Genomic DNA, 16787 nt, shown 5'->3' on the forward strand with positions numbered 1-16787 from the left:
ATGAATGGTTTGCTTCTGCTATATTCTCCACAATTTCCTTATTTCTAAAAACATTTATCTTATTAAAATATGAAACAGAGTCAATCAGCCACAATGGCTGTCACTACCATCTCATGCTGCTGCAAACACACTTGGACTACAGTCTCTCCTCCCCAGCCATGATGCCACTGCAGGTAGTGCAAGGAATGGGATGCTCCAGCTTTTGTGGTCACAGGTGCTGTTATTCCTATGGATCAGCCCCCTCAGTAAGCAGCAGTGTTAAACGATAAAGAGGCACTATCAGTCACTTACCATGCTGCTGATCCCATTCTGGGGCATCCCTCCTAGGTCCTGTCTTCTAGATTTGAGCTGGTGAACAGCACCAAGGAGGGAGGCTGCTGTCTGTGAGCTCTATCTCGCTCCCCACTTCCAATTGTTTCTGCTTCCCCTTTTTCTACATTTTTTATTTCTTCTATGGGTACAACTGTCTTCACTTCCCACTGATGTCAGCAGTCCTGTCATATATAGGTGTGTTCACAATTCCACTGCCTCCACTTAACACTTCATAACTCACTGTGCTCAGTCCCTAAGTACAGTGAGTAGTAGCAACACCAGCAGCCTTGTCTGGTAACATGTACTTAGGACGACAGGGAGATTCGATTACATCCAGGCAGGAATGTGCCTAACTACTTGCAGACAGATGTATGGCACAGAGCTCCAGGCAGTGATACAGAGCACCAAGACCCAAACCAGCTCCTGTTTGATCTCCACACCAGCCAGGCTGGAAGCAAGTCTCCCTAATTGCAGCTCTGCATTCCTACTGTTCTGCAGAAAATGGCAGATTTATAGAAGAAAAGGGATAAACATGGGAATTACTCTGAAACCATACAGTTTTGGTTCCTAGGAAAAGGTAGATCATCTGAACATCTCCATCACTGATGTATCAAACATACTGGTACCACAGAGGGCCTGGTAGCTGACCCTGCACCCTACTTTACCCAATAAGTTTTCCTCCTTTGCTGAAGGAAAGAAAGTAGTTTGAAATACTCTATTGATAACCAAAAATACATTAAAGCTTGTAGCTGCAGGTTTTCCTACAGATCAACATAATTACTTTAAGGTAACACTAACAGGAGGTGCAACAACACCAAACAATGCCAAATTCTCACAACCCAGGATAAATTAAGCAAAAATAAAAGGTACCTCCAAGACAAGTGGCTGAACATGGAGTGAACCCAATATATTCCCAGTCATACAGCACAGTGCCATCTCCAGCATGAGGAAATTCTGGCGTGTTGGGCACAGGATCACTGTCACAGGAGGCCTGGTGGCAGACTCGTTCTGTGGGGGGCCTCTCATCCTCACACTCCTCCTCGGGCAGCTCCACCTCGGTCTGGGTGAAGGAGAGAAGGATCCGGCACTTCACCTCTCGCACCTGGATGCCACTGCCACACGTGGCACTGCACGGGGACCAGGGCTCAGGAATGAACCTGCAAACATCGCAGCACTGTCATTGATCCCATGCAATTGTGCCTGTGTGTGCACAGCTAAAACACAGCCAACTAGCACAGCAACATGGGGGCTTCTGAAGCTGCTCGTTGATAAAATACCCTGACAACTTCCCACATTTCCCAGGAGCATCACATAAGGAAAATGTCTAGACACAGTACCAGTGATACCACAGAAGTCTTAAAAAGACAAACAGATATTGTCTTTCAAACTTCTTCAAGTCAGTCATTTCTGCTGCATAGCAAATAAATTGTTAGATTACTATGAACACCTACAGGACAATTCTGGGTCAGAGAACCTCACAATTTCATGAAAGGGTCAGAAGTCGATAAATGGGTGTTTATACACAGACCAGAAAATACATCAGAAAAAAACACATCAGAAAATACATCATACTGACGCTTAAGTAGAATGCACAATCAAGTATCTTATGTCTCACACTTGACTCTCACATCTGAGACCATTCACCAAAATTCACACAAGAAGATGTAGGAAAAGAGGAAGGATCATGAGGAACAGGGAAAGCTGTATCCTTTGCTGTAGCCTTTGCTGAGGAAAAAGGAAAACACCTAAATCTTTTCTCAGTCTCCTTCAGCAGGGAAAAAAGGAGAAACTCCAGGAAGATGCATCTGTACAATATAAAATAACTCCCCAGATACACAGACATGGGCATATGCCAAAAGTATATTTGCAATCTGCTTAAATCTGAGAGGTCCTCACCTTATGTCATACTAATAATCAGCAACCAGAGAAAAGAAGGTTTTTCAAATGGAGCCACATCCAGTGCACACCACAGCAGGCTCTTCTCTCATCTTCAATAAAGAGGTCTAACTACTCTACAATCCATCATTTTTATTAGAAAGCATTTATGCCCCTGATGAACTACAATAAAAGCTTGTTTTACAGGTCATGAATTTGTTATAATATTCTCTGATTTTGAGGGTCACATTAATATCTGAAAATAATTTTCAAAATGGCACTAGAGACAAGGGGTTGGATTTCATTAATAAAGTTGTCCTGGGTGGCTCTGGGGTGTACTTTATGAGAAATCAAATACAGACTTTCCTTGAAGTTTTTTTCCCCTATGAAAAGGCTGCAGTTGGTCTTTATTATATGTCCAAATGTAGCTGATGATCAAAACACCAGTGGGAGATATAGGAGGATAATTTGACCAATGTTAAAAATGTATTTGGAAAGAAAGATCCAAATTCAGATTCAAAGATTTGGCCCTTATCTTTGATAAAGAATGATCTTTCCCTTACTGCAGGAAAGCTGCCCTTACAAACATAAGAACAGTTGTGTAAGACAAAACTCAGTATTTACACTCTGCATACACAGCAAGCACAGAAAAATGTCATCAGTGTGGTTTGATTCTGTGCACAGTTTATCATCTTGCCAATAACTTCTTGCCAGAATACACAGAGGAAGAATCAAATAGAAGAAAGGAGAACAGATGGCTGGATAACCTGTAAGGATTCTCTAAGTCAGTCCTTGGGACAGTCACCAAGGCTGTGATTGGGACAGACCCCAAAAGTGACTTTTCCTGTGGAAAAGACTTTCCAACAGAGGTTAAAAGATTAACTGCTTATTCTTTAAGGAGATGTCAGTGAAATAGCTTTACAGCTCTGTACAAAGATAAATATATCTAAGCTCTTCAAAATTTCCTTGAGCTGTCTCAGAATTTTTGTTAGAGCTCAGTGGTCCTCACCAGACCTCAGGAAAAGGCACATTATCCCCAGCTCCTTTTGACACCAAGAGCTCCCAGCGCTCATCCCTTCACAAGTCTGATCACCTTCCAAGCTGGCCAGATTGATGTTATCAAGGATGCTATCAACCCAGTGCATGGCTGTGATCAAATCTGAGCAAATGCCAGGTTAGGAGCAGCCCAAGAGCCACTGAGTCCATGGCACAGCTGGTGGGGTCAACAAGTGTCCAGATGACTCTGATATAAACTTTAGTGAATATTCTGTGGGAAAAGCTGCAAAGGAAGGCTTTCTCCTACCGCAACAGATAAAATCAGCTTAATCCTGGAACATCAGATCTCAATCTTTTCAAAGACAGCCATGCAAACTACCTAGGGTGGCAAAATCACCCTCATCCAAGGAAATGCATGAGCCTAACTCAAGCATATTAGCTGTGCTTTGAAGACAACAGGATGACAATGAGTTCAGAGGGAAACTTGTGCTTAAGTGCTTTATTGGATCATGGCCAGTGTGCATAGGCTTAACAGAATGATTACTTTCTTCTCCTTCTGTGTAAAACAAAAAAAATAGGCGCATTTATACTTACGTGCCTAATTGGAAAAATAAAATTGATGGACTTTTATAGTTGAAAATAGTTGGTCTTCTAACCATACCTAAGTTTATAGTCTGAGAGTAATAACTTCTTTTGGTAAAAGCATGACAGCAGCATACCAGAAATTAGTGTTAGTTTTGTGTACTGTAGTTGAGTACACTTAAACATTCCAAAAATAATGTATCTCGAAGACATTCTTTTGAAATCCTGTATAAATTAAAGGAAATTTTGAACCACAGCAACAATTTCACTCAGCAACCAACTGATTTATAAAGAAACTCAGAAAATTCTAAGTATTTTTTTCCTTGACTTATAGCAAGCCTATATTAGAATTGAGCTTTTCCTGTTAAATATTAGTGTCTGGTATTTTTTCAGTGAAGTGCAAGATAAAAAATGAACACACTAAATACTTTTTATTTTACCTTGGCATTTGTTAAACTAGTCATGTGACTATTTACCTACTGAAATCCTAAACTATAAAACTTCTCCAAGGATGATCATGTTAAAGTCACACTAATTTCTTTCAACAGATGCCAATGGAGACTGCTAGTACAAAAGAAGAGCAAGGAACTGACTGAACACAGAGAGCTGATTTTTATCTAAATTTTGAGTTCAGGCAGATGGGGCTTTTTTATTTTTCCTTTATCTTGAATATGCAAAAGCAAAGCCTGTGACAGGTCATTAAAACAAACTCCACCAGACTCCTCTTTTTATTAAAAAAAAAAAAAAAAAAAAATAGAAAAATGCAAATTTGAGCAGGTACAACTTTTTATAATCAGCTTTTTTACCCAACCATTCTTCCCAATGCTACATGGAACTAAATTTTTCCCATGCCCATCTGAGCACGTATAAATTATGAAGACACTTCACATGCAGTGGAGGGCACATCCATGCTGCAGTGTTATCAGTCTAGCACTAATGGAAATGTGCATTCACCTGGCACATGCTGTAAAAGCAAGTGGAGGATGACCTGAGAAATGAAGCAGTGACCTAAACTATTGATGATTAAACTGGGACAGAGCAGCCCAACTCAAGCAAATCAAATCTGAACTAAAAACTGAACTCAGTGTGGCCCTCTGCAGCTTACTAAAGACTTGAAAAACACGGTGTCTCTTAATTTTTAATTTTCTTCATGCAGTTAAGACAGGAAATGCCTAAATTATGAGAAAAAAGGCAGGTCTAGCATTATTTGCAGTCCTAATGCACCAAGGGTCGTGGATAAAAGTCTAAGGAAGCACCTACAATGTGGTTTCTTACTGAGCAGAACTTCCATGGTGCTGGCACCCTACCCCTCCCTGCAGCACCACCCTGGCCTGCTCTGCACAGCCACACTGCTGCTTCATCAGCCTCAAGGGTAACACGTTGGACAAAATCACCAGCCTGCTTTCAGAGAAGGAGCTGTGAGAAATGGGTAATTCTCTATCACCAAAGGCACAGAGGGGACATGTCTGAAAATGACTCCAATGCAATAAATGGAAACCTTTATGGGGAACACTGCATTTCACATCACTTCTTAGCTCATATTGCTGAAAAAATATACCAGTTTTTGAAAGCATTTTAGTTTTTCCCTAAGCAATGACAGAGAAAGGCAGCTGAGGTGTCTGTTTCTTTAACTTACAAGTAATAAAAAGGATGCAAGAACTTGCTGGAGCTTCTCTGCGAATCCCACTGTAACTAAGAAGGCTCGAGGGAAGAACACTTAAAATAATGATTGGTATCAACTGTCATCACATTCCACAACTGAAAACTAAAAAGGTCAGACCTACATTTTTCTTGGCCTCACTTTAAGGACAGTCATTTTTTATTTTGCTAATAATAAAAAAAAAGAAGCTTTTGAACATTCCCCCTCTATGTAAATTCAGGACACCAGCCGTGGTAGACCACAGAGGCAGAAGTATTTATCTTCCACAAGCTACTTTTGGCATATCCATCACTTGTGGCTTCTAAAACACAGCTGCATTTATTCTCTTATTCATTATCAACTAAAACATCACACAAAAGCATAGAGAGAAAGTTGTCATAAAAGGATGGACTAGAAGTTGAGACTTCATATTGTGGTTTAAATGTGGATGACAAGAGAACAACTGAAATTAAAAGTGATTGCATTTTACCAAGGAAATCACAAGTCTCCTGCTAGGCAGAGGTGGGCTGTGAGTTATCACTGTGCCATGTCTAAATTACAGAAAACAAATTTAAACAGATCTGAATCAGAGAGAAATCTTGTTATAATTTATTCTGGGAGCAGGAACAATTTATTGTCACAGTTTCTCTTTAAATCTTAATCCCTGCCCCAAAAATCTGACTCTTCCTGGAAAGCACCAGAGCAGTTTGGGCATGAGGTTTAAAGCACTGATGGAGAGATTCTGTGGTTGCAAACCATTATTGTCCACGTGACCCACAGACAATCTGCAGAAAGGAATGAAGTCAGGCAACAGCTATTTCTCATCCCTCCTCACTTGCCAGCTCCCTTAGGAGACTAAAGAGCAAGCAGTGGGCAGCAGAAGACATTAAAATGAAACTCATGGGGAATCTGGTTACAGTGCTAGAGCTGGGTCCCAGGAGAGCCCAGAGTGGGGTGCAGAGCATCTCAGAGCATCTCAGCACAGAGAGGGGTGAGGGGAGCCAGCAAGAGGTGGCTGCAGGAACCTTTCAGACTTAGGTGAGGATGCTTCTGGAAATGGTGAAGGAAAGTCTAAGGACAGGATGAGGCTCATGAATGAAAGATGGAAAACATCTTAGTCTCCAGAGTAAGTGGAGAAGAAAAAGGCCACAGTGGAATGTATAATCCTATATTCATTCGTCTAGGAAGGATGAATAACTGCTGTCATTGTCAGGACAAGGTACAAGGCAGCCCATAACAAGGTTTCCAGCTCAGCTTTGTTCCATTCTACATCTCCTCTGAACCAGCAGTGCTCTGTCCCTGCCAGTCCTCCCTGATTGTTCTGTCAGACTGATGCTGGAGGATCCTAAAAACCCAGAAACTGCATTAGCTCATGGTTGCCACAGCAGGACTTTGTAATGCTAGAGATAATTTTCTTTATAGCTTAATGCTGAATCCTCTCTAAAAGTGACCTCATGTACCTTCACTCTGCTATCCTGACACTTAAAAGGCACATTTGATTGCATCATCCCCCTTTGACAATCACACTTTATTTTTATATCTTTGCTACTACCCTGTCTGAATTCAGGGCCACTGATTTGGAGAGTGAAATAACCCCTCACAGTAGGTTGACACTTGACTTGAGAGGCTAGAGCAGTGAAAAGTTTAAACTACAGTCACCATAACTATATAAACACCTGTTTGGCAAGAGGTTTCTTCTGTGAGTCATTGCAGGTGTAAAGATTTTATTACTCATGGTCACACCTGTTGCTGCATGTGTGCCAAAAATCAGGAATTGCTTGATGGAAGAAGAAAAATAAGCATAAGGTACACTCTGCTATCAGGGCAATATAAATCCAAAGCAACTTCATTAAGCTCATCTAAATTATTTCAAAATGACATTAGTTCAAAAAGTGCAGAATTCAACACAGCACAATAAAATACTGTTCAAAATCTCACCACATACAAAGCTAATACTTTCTAGAAATTTAAATACTTTAATGCCTATATATTGAATATATTACACATATAAATAAATACGTGTGTGTGTATATGAAATGTACACAGGGGATATAAGGAACTGTGTGGATGCCCTAACATATAAGGGTCAGGAACAAGTGTAGCTGGATTTAAATTGTGCTTTCATTCCCAGCACTTGCAAGGCTTAACCTCATCAGTTTTTAAGAGGACTCACAAAATCCAGATGTTATTTCACACATATACACATGTAAAATAGCACAACTTACCCCCATAGATGCAGCTAAGCACAGAGATCAGCAGGTTTTTCTCACTTTATGCATTGGTCTCACCCCCCAAGGAAATCCTGGCAACCCTACAAAGCACCTCTTAAGTTTTAATACCACCACTACATTCTTGAGGTAACAGCTATGACTGGGATAAAACTAAAGTTTTTAAATTTATTTCTGCTGAAGCATCTCCACATGCATTAATTAGGGCTTAATCAGGCTAAAATCCAGATCCCTTTGAATTCCTGAATGATATAGGGGCCCTTTAACAGTGTAGCTGTGTATCATCCAGAACAGGAGCTCCAGAAGCAAAGTTACTGGGATGTAAAATTAGGAACAGCTCACCACAGGACTCATCTCCCATGGAGGGCCAACTGTCAAAGCAAACTGCACAGCAATAATCATTGCAGAGGTCTGCAAAACACCCTGGAAATGTTTCTTCGCTGTAAAAGGCTGGGTACTTACGTTGGCTCTTCTGAGACTGTGATGGTCTCTTCCATCTCATGGGCCTGTTTAAACCATGGCAATTTTGCTTCCACAGGACTTTTTTCTGGTAGAGGACAAAGACTCAAAACATTCAGTAATTTCTCCAAAATCAAAGCAATATGTAAATGTCAGCATTAATCATCTCAGAATTTCACAGTTGACGTTGCTTATTGATCTAATGCTTTTGTAGATATACAGGATAATACATTGCTTATTGATCTAATGCTTTTGCAGATATACAGGATAATAACGCAAAAACTAGTAGAAAATTTCATCATGCTGTTTGAGCTCCATTCTTTGTTTTAAACTTGCAGAAATGGAGAAGGAAAAAGGAAAATAGTTTGAGTATAACTTAATGAGCTGCTGAATCATATTGAGAATGTTGACACCAGGACAGCACATTTTATTTAAAACAAACAAGAAAATCCCAGGTGATACATATGGAGTTTCAATCCCATTTCAAGTATTATTGAATACTTGAATACTTTTCATTCCCATTTTTCCCCATATTATTGAATCCTTTTCATTCCCATTTCAAGTATTATTGAATACTCCTCCTCCCTGTGTTAAGCTCATTAATTCTGGTTTTCCCAGTTTGACCAGACTGTATAGATTTAGTTGGCCCGTTCACTTCATGACAGTCTGGCCACATTATCAGCAAAAAATATCAGCAGGGCACTTTTACCAGCACCAATAATTAAAGCGCTCGTTTCTGCCAAAACTGGGAAAAAAACCCCAACCCCTAGTAAACTCCAGCTTCTGGCATTTCTGAAAAAGGTTACCAGGGGCTTTTAATTCGCTGGACAAAAAAACACAAAACAACAACAGAGCCAGACGAAACCCCGGTTACCTTTTGGCTTGTAGCAGGGCACTGGCACGATGCACTCCTCCTTGATGTGCAGCTTGAGCTGCGGGTTGCAGCCCCCGACGTGCTGCCCGCGGTGGTCGATGCACAGCACGACGCGGTAGCGCAGCCCCTGGCCGCAGGTCACCGTGCACTGGGGACACAGCAGAGCCCCTCAGCACTGCCCAGCACCACTGAGGGGCCCGCTAAGGTTTTCCCACTGAGATGTAAGGGTTTGTCCCTGCGTCGCTAGGTGGGTAAGGAAAAGGTTGGTGATGGGGGGAAAAGTCGAAGTTTTGGGGACGCAAGGGGTTTTTTGGGGTTCTGTGAGGCTTATCTGGCTGAAATAAGAGTGGCTGCGCACTGAGAATGCACCCTGTCACAGTGGTGATTTTCAGTCAAGGCTGGGTCAGGGGAGCTGCATGTTCTGCACTCTGGTGGCACTGATGTCATCTAGATGAACTAAGGAATTACAGGAGCGCTGGCCTATCTGACTGTATCAGATAACCACAGCCAGGACAAGCTGGCTTAGGCTATTGTTACTGTAATGAAAGGTAAGAACGCTGGAAAATCACCCTTGCAGACTTGCCAGCCCCTGAGACAGACATGCCTTTAACTATTACAGCCAGTGAAATACTACATTAATCAAGAACTGAGACATAAATGACCTGACTGCAGAGGGGCCTGACCTCTGTCTCTAACTTGTGCATGCAAAGCAGGAATTCAACAGGCACAAGGAATTCTACATTTGCATTTTGCTCCACACAGACACATTAATGTTTTGATTATCAGGCAGAACTGCTCAGAGCAAACTTTTCCCAGTACTATTGATTATCTTTCAGGGCTATACTTTTCTAATAGTCCTGCGCTAATAAACAAATGGTAACACAAGACCAGAGGCTTTCTTTAGAAAACAAGACAGAAGGTCCAAATTACTTCTCTACTTACTTGAGACCACTCCATTGCCACCCATTTAGGACAATCAAACAGATTGCAGGTCTGAATGACTTTGGGCTTTGGGGCATACATGCATTTCCATTCCTCCACTTGCAGTATCTCTCCATGGATGGTCTCCTCTACACACACAAAACTTCTCCTCTGAATACCACCTCCACAAGACACTGAACATGCAGTCCATGGGTTATGTTCCCACCTGAAAAAAAAACCCTCATAAGGCTCTTTCTTATTCCACTAACCTCTATTAAAAATGCAAAATATTGAGTCCAACCTTAGTGTCAATTAAAGCTTACTGGTAGTTTAGTTGTTGGATTCTTACCACATACAAATACATTGACTCTCAGACCTACCTTGCATTATTCAAGGCTTAAGTTCATGTGCAAAATCAGAAGTAGAATTGCAAATGTAAGCATATTTCAAAACATAACTGAAACTCTTATACATAAGTTAGAAACTGTGAATATACTGAGTTTAAATACTGGAATGAATTTATTTTCAAATAGTCTAAATCATCTAAATTGAATACTTTTGACAACTAATTTGCATGATCACATAGACACTTATTACCATTGTCAGAGACCAAGAAGCCTCTGTATTTAAGATCCCATGAAGTCTGAAAGACAAAGACAAATCTGGATGCCCTTAAAAATGTGTTCCTGAAGGAATTTTTATGGGATTTCTAATACTTTGGGTCAAGCCAGCCATTTCATACCAAACTGCTTTCATCCATAAGGACTGTGATGAAATTTAATTGTGGCAGGTACCATTTGGCTGGTCCTGACTGCAGTTCTGCAAGAGTTTCCCACCCTCATTAAAATTCCACTGAACAACCTTGTATTCACACTTTCCAGCTTGCTTCAAGCAAAAGGCAGCTGCTCATCCATCTCAGCTGCTTTGGCTCACTCAGCTGATTGCTCCTGCAGCAGGGCAAGGCACAGATTAAGGAAAATTTAGAATTAGAAAAGCCTGTGAATCAGCAGAGCTCTGGGTAGCAGCCTGCAATAGAGAGATGATAAACAATCTGCTGGGAAGAAATATCTTCAAAATGGACATCTATTCACAATCTTTACAATAAAGATGGAAAATGTTGCACCATCTGAAGTGAGAAGGACGTGGAAGTTTTTAGGCAACAAACTCAGCTTCATTCGCCTCTTAGCATGAATCCACATTTAAGCAATTACCTCTCAAAAAACCCTAATTTCAATGATATCCTGCTCCTCTCAAATTTAGACATAACAAGTTTCTATTGAAGTATTTGTCTGTAGGTTCCAATGACACCCATACAATATCTCCTCACCCTTTACTTTCCATCTCTTGCTTTCTTTCCATCACCCTCCTGAATCAAAGACAAGCCCTTGGAAATGATTGAGTCCTGCAGTACATCTTAAGGTTCATCAATGTCTCATTAGTTAAACCTTATCTCTGTTACTGCAGAGGCTCAGAAAGGATCATGAAAATAATTATATCTGTTCTGAACAATGGACTCAGCAGGGACTACAATATCCCACAAAATCAATTAATCAAGAGTAATCAGCTTGGCTATCATAAAGGAAGTTATAATATCAAACTCAATGAAGAAAAGGCCAATAAATCAAAGGTAAATTTAAGCAATCTACTTTTTATGATGCAGCAGGTAAATCAAGGATACTTCCTATTTTAGGCAATTCATTAAGCTGCCTACAAAAACATATTAATCATGCTTAAGCTCAACAGAAGAATAAATATGAAACACAGAGCAAGCCATGGGACATCAACCATGGAGTATACACTCAAAAGCATTCTGAATAAAGCTATGTCCTGAGATACTGATGTCAAATCACAATAACAAAGTGCATTTGAAGAGCAAGAGTTACAGTCTTCTTTGACTAAAAGGAATGGCCAGTGTTAACTAATTTTCTTTTTAAAAATCAGGAACTAAAGAGCAATTAACTATTTAATGAATTAGCAGCTCATGGATTTATAAATGTAAGGTTCACTGTGCTGTATGTAATGTAAGGCTTGCAAGTGTTTATAGCGTGAAGTTTTATAGTTGTTTTTCTTTATCCCATCAGTTTCAAACACACTCCAGATCCCATACTCCCACAAGAATTTTCAAGATGGAGTGAGGTCCATGGCTACTGAGGAAAAGGGGGGTCTTGGGCAAGCAGTCAAGGAGATGCTTTCCAGAACCCACAGCTGTCAAGGGATCCTCAACAGTCCAAGTCTGAAATAAATGGAGGCAGTCCAAAAGCTTTAAAAGAAAATTTTCATCCTGGGAAATTTTTCTATTTATTTCAAAAGAATTCTCCATCTGTAAAAATATTTCAGTGGGGCATTTACAACTGTAGCCACAGGAGAACCCTTTCAAGATCTTGTGGTGTGCACCACGACTTTCCCACAACTTCCTCGTGCGAATGGGAAAGCAGTGGTGCACTCCACAGGGCTGCCAGGCAGCCTCCACAGGGCCCTGGTGCTGTGGAGGAGGTGAGATGAAGGAGGTGAAGCCTGCACAGCTTTGCTCCAGCCTGCATCCAGGACTTGGGGTTTCCGCCCGCTTCGCAAGAACAGTCCCGGGTCAGCATGCAAGGAACAGGCAAGAGAGGAGGAGAAAGCAGAAAGCACAGGGTAATGCATTCCAGCTCCTTGCATGCAACAGCACAGACAAATCCTGCTGCACTGAAGCAAGACTTGCATCCACACTGGAGCAGAGTCACCTCCTCCTGCGGGTAAACAAACTGAGCTGCTGTTTTCTTTCAGCAATTCCTGCAAGAGAAGGTGTTTCTACGTCTTTGTGGTGTTTCCTTACAAGCCCTCCCAGTACAACACAGCCCATTTCCTCTCTCCTTCCTGCTGGCACCAGCTCTGAGCCCTGCTTGGCTGCCTGCTGTTTTACAGCCCTTCCTCTGAAGCATCACCCAGGAAGACCATGATGCTTTCTGACAGAGCACACCGAGGTGCTGAAATGAGGTGGGACTCTGCCTGTGGTTCTGAGTGTTTGAAATAAGAGATCCTGCCCACAGCTTTATCACGGACATGATCTATCTCACCACAGTGTCATGCAAACGTGCTGAGCACAGTAAAGCACAGAAAGGGGGATTAAATTTCTCTTCCAAGTGGTCTCCAAGCCCTAAGTGGTTCAGAAGATGAAATACTCCTGTAAATACATTAAGCTGAGTTCCAGGAGAGATCTCAAGTACAAAGGCATTGGCGGAAGAAATGGAAAGGGAGAGACACACAATGTAATTAGAGGACTCTACAGGATAAAGGTACAGAGGAAAATAATCCACATCTGTGCATGAAAGCCAAAGTACATCACAGGACAGCAGATCCACAAGGACAAATTGCTACAGAAATAAACTATGACATTTATATCAGCTGTAATCAGTAGCTCCACTAAGCTGTGCAAGTCTATGATTTCATTCTTATTACTTCATATCTTTACTTCTTTAGAAAAATACACATTATTCATTACATGACATAATAAAGCAGAGGTTCAACTCACATAAATATGCAACCAACTCATCGACTATAATTCTTTACATTAAAAGCAAATGTGACTCAATACTGTTTAATCCTAACATTCTTTCTAAAACATCTAAGGGTTCCTGAGAAGTTTTAAATCCTTGTAATTGATTCAGGTGTTAAAAATGAAAAAAAAAAAAAAGTAACAAACTGTTCTTTGATGCCCTAACTTAAGGAAACAGATATTTCAACAATTTTGTATTTTGAAAATGATGTGCCATCTTTGATGTCAATAAATAGTCTGTAGACCGTAGAATGTAAAGAGGAGAAGGATCAGTCCTCTCAAGAGAAAAAGAATTTCCAGAATCCTGTACATCGCAAGGTCTGTTTTATAAAATCTCATACATTGTCAAAAGAAAAACCTTTCAAGACAAGAATTCATACATGCAGTTTAAAGATGATCTTCTCAGCACTACAGCCAGAGAAGGCTGAGGGGGACAACTGTTTATTTTAAAGACTTCACATTGGTATTTCCAAGAAGAGCATATTAACCTCTGACTGTTAAGCTAATCATCCAGAGCACACTAAAATAAATCACAAGATTCAGAGATGTTTACAGGACTCTTGTAAACTTAACCTCCTGTATAAAAAAAAAATTAAATCAAAATATGTCCCATTATCTTAGTACTGAAGTAGTATATTTGCAGTGAAATTGTGCTAAAGCTGACACATGTGCTGTCCTGCTTATACATACCGAGGAAGTGGCTGGAAGTGATCATAGGGCATGATTTCTTTAAATCCATCACTGTCAAAGAAAATAAATATTGCATCATTACTTCTCATACCCAAGACTGTACATCAAGTACATACATTTATGTGATCATGCTTGAAGTAAGCAGTTCCCAATGTGAAATGCAGGAATCTTACTCCATTACACATGAGCCTTATGGTGAACCTTATGACTTGAATAATCTTACCTTTTCTGCGTGGATAAAGAATTATTCATACAGCTTCTCTATTTCATGCCACCATAAAATATTAAATGAGCAAGCCTCCAGCAAAGAAATTTATTATCAGTGACCCTTTAGGTCTGTGTTACTTCATTAACAAAAAGATATTCACATACTTCTATCTGTAACAAAGACTGCTGAGGGACATGAGTGTCAGTGAAATAACTACATCACAAGATTAATCCTAGATAGGTTCTGAATGCTGCTTAGGACCCTTCTAGAGTTTGTTTGAAGTGCATAGCACACAGCAGGTATAAAGCTGTTGTGGTGCGATGTAGGTATTAAATTCCAATATAAAACTTAATTTCCAATGCTAGGAAATATGGTATTATACACAGTACTACTTTCCTTTTCCTGACTGTATAAGCTAAATTTGCAAGCTAAAATATAATTACACCCTTTCTTTCCCCTAATTTTCCCATTCCAGCTTTGGAACATTTGGCACCCATTGCCATCAAGTATTACTGAAGTCTTTCTGCTTCATACAGTGATCAACTCTCCAGGAAAAACTCTTGAAAGTCTGCACATCTATAACTGTTAGAGGTCACTATCAACGATTATGTTCAACAGGAATGAAAGGAAATGGACAGTTTAGCTATAGGAAATGAAATCCATTGAGAGCGTTTCCTTTTCTTGCATATAACTCTAGCTCAGCCAGCTGGCATATTAATGTGAGGTTCTGGGACTTGATACTGTGATGTTATTTTAAGATTCTTTAGCACAGCCAGGAAACCTCACCAGACAATCCAAAAGTTAGTTTGAAATACTGTAGTGCAATTCAATACAGTTTATGTGTACTGTAGCCTTTACAATTTGGCACTAATATCCTGTGGCGTTTGTACCAAAGGATATTTACTTGGAATGATTTTTTTTTAATGCCTAGTTTTTAAAAACCCAAACAAATAGACCCAAGCTTCAATTATTAAATTGTCAACACTACAGTACCAATGAAGGACCAAACTTTTATGGTAGGCAAATGAATAAACCAAGTTAAACCATATGAACACTTGCACTGACTGGAGCTTCTGTCTGGCTGTTGACATGTTCTGAATGGCAGTATCAATAAATCCAAAAGGAGGCAAACTTTCTGTCCTCCTCACACAGACTCTCAAGATCCTCACACTAGTGCTGTACTACTCAGCAGTAGACAAAGCAGAATTAGCCCTTTAGCAAACTGATATTTGCAATATCTCTATATAAGCAAAATCTTCTATTCTGCAACACTAAATAACTGCCACACATCTACTGGCAGAGATATCAGCCTTTAACAATGCAATAACCAACCAAGATTAAGTAGCCTTAAAGGTAAAAAGAATTGAAATTAAGTAAATACAATTCCTGCTTCCTTAGTAACCGCCTGTGTCACACACAGATTTGTTTGCCATGCAGACCTGGAAGGGCAGGGATCCATGTTGCATTCCTTCAGCTTGGGCTTTGGCTTCTTATTTTCTGGGTGATAATGGCAGTAATGGTCAGGAACAACACGCTTCAGACGAATGTCCACACACTCAGCTGAATTGAGCTGATAACCTAGGGCAGAAGCAAAGTTGAATGTTGTTAATGGAGATAAAGTAAAACAGCCTTTTCTCCCCATAGAATTAATTTTCTGTCTTACTCTTTTTTGGTTTGCTTTTAAACAAGGAAACAGGAAATGCACAACCAGACAACATTTAAGGCAATTCAGCACAGCAGTTATATTAACCTGTCTTAACACTAAATGAGTTTCCAGCTCTTTATTATACTAATATTCTAAGAGTAGAGGCACACATATTTCCTTCTGATGCAGAAATACTTGTACTGCTCCAGCTCACCTGTCAGAAAGCAAAACTATGAAGCCATATGGCTCTAGTACATGTTCTACAATGCATAACTGCCCTCCTCCAAGGAGGAGTTACCAGTATGTTGGAGAGCTATATTAAACAGTCATTCATGCTAAAAGAAATAAATACTTGAGACAGAAAGCCAGAGGAATTGAAGATGGGATCCAAAAACATTGCTAAGGAACTGTAGAAAACCAAGAAATAGATTCAAGAACATTCCGAGTTGAAGAGCCAACAAAAGAAGACTTGAACTAACTACTCAGTGAAAAACAAATAATAAAATATGTGTGGAGAATGGTGGCAAGAAGGGATCTGGGTTTTATAAACCACTAGGTTATTTTTTGGCTAAGAAAAAAAGACTCATTCAAAAAAGCTTACTTGGACTTAAACTGAGGAGAGGAGGATGTTCTGGTATGTGCAAAGAAAAAATGTTTTAGACCACAAGAATTAAAATCAGACCGAGTCAACAAACTAGCAGCACAAGTCCCTGTGCCTACTGAAAATGCTAAGTATCATGTGTCAGTGGCTTCAGCTGTGTGTCTCTTGGCTGATCCAAAGTGTCATCAAGCATGAGAGTGATAACCATAAAGAGCTAAGCAG

General features: G+C 40.2%; 1 protein-coding gene across 1 annotated transcript in view; it reads right to left on the minus strand.

Moving 5' to 3' along the window:
* The window catches only part of ADAMTSL3 (ADAMTS like 3), a 169199-nt gene that overhangs the window by 37734 nt on the left and 114678 nt on the right, over positions 1–16787 (minus strand). The window contains exons 11-16 of the mRNA XM_059481814.1: positions 15759–15897; positions 14112–14162; positions 9908–10112; positions 8966–9113; positions 8095–8179; positions 1183–1469 (exon numbers count right to left, since the gene is read on the minus strand). Of these exons, the coding sequence (XP_059337797.1) occupies positions 1183–1469; positions 8095–8179; positions 8966–9113; positions 9908–10112; positions 14112–14162; positions 15759–15897 (915 nt within the window). The remainder of the gene's footprint in view (positions 1–1182; positions 1470–8094; positions 8180–8965; positions 9114–9907; positions 10113–14111; positions 14163–15758; positions 15898–16787) is intronic.

This window comes from Ammospiza nelsoni, chromosome 14, assembly GCF_027579445.1.
Source record: "Ammospiza nelsoni isolate bAmmNel1 chromosome 14, bAmmNel1.pri, whole genome shotgun sequence".
Classification (NCBI taxonomy): domain Eukaryota; kingdom Metazoa; phylum Chordata; class Aves; order Passeriformes; family Passerellidae; genus Ammospiza; species Ammospiza nelsoni.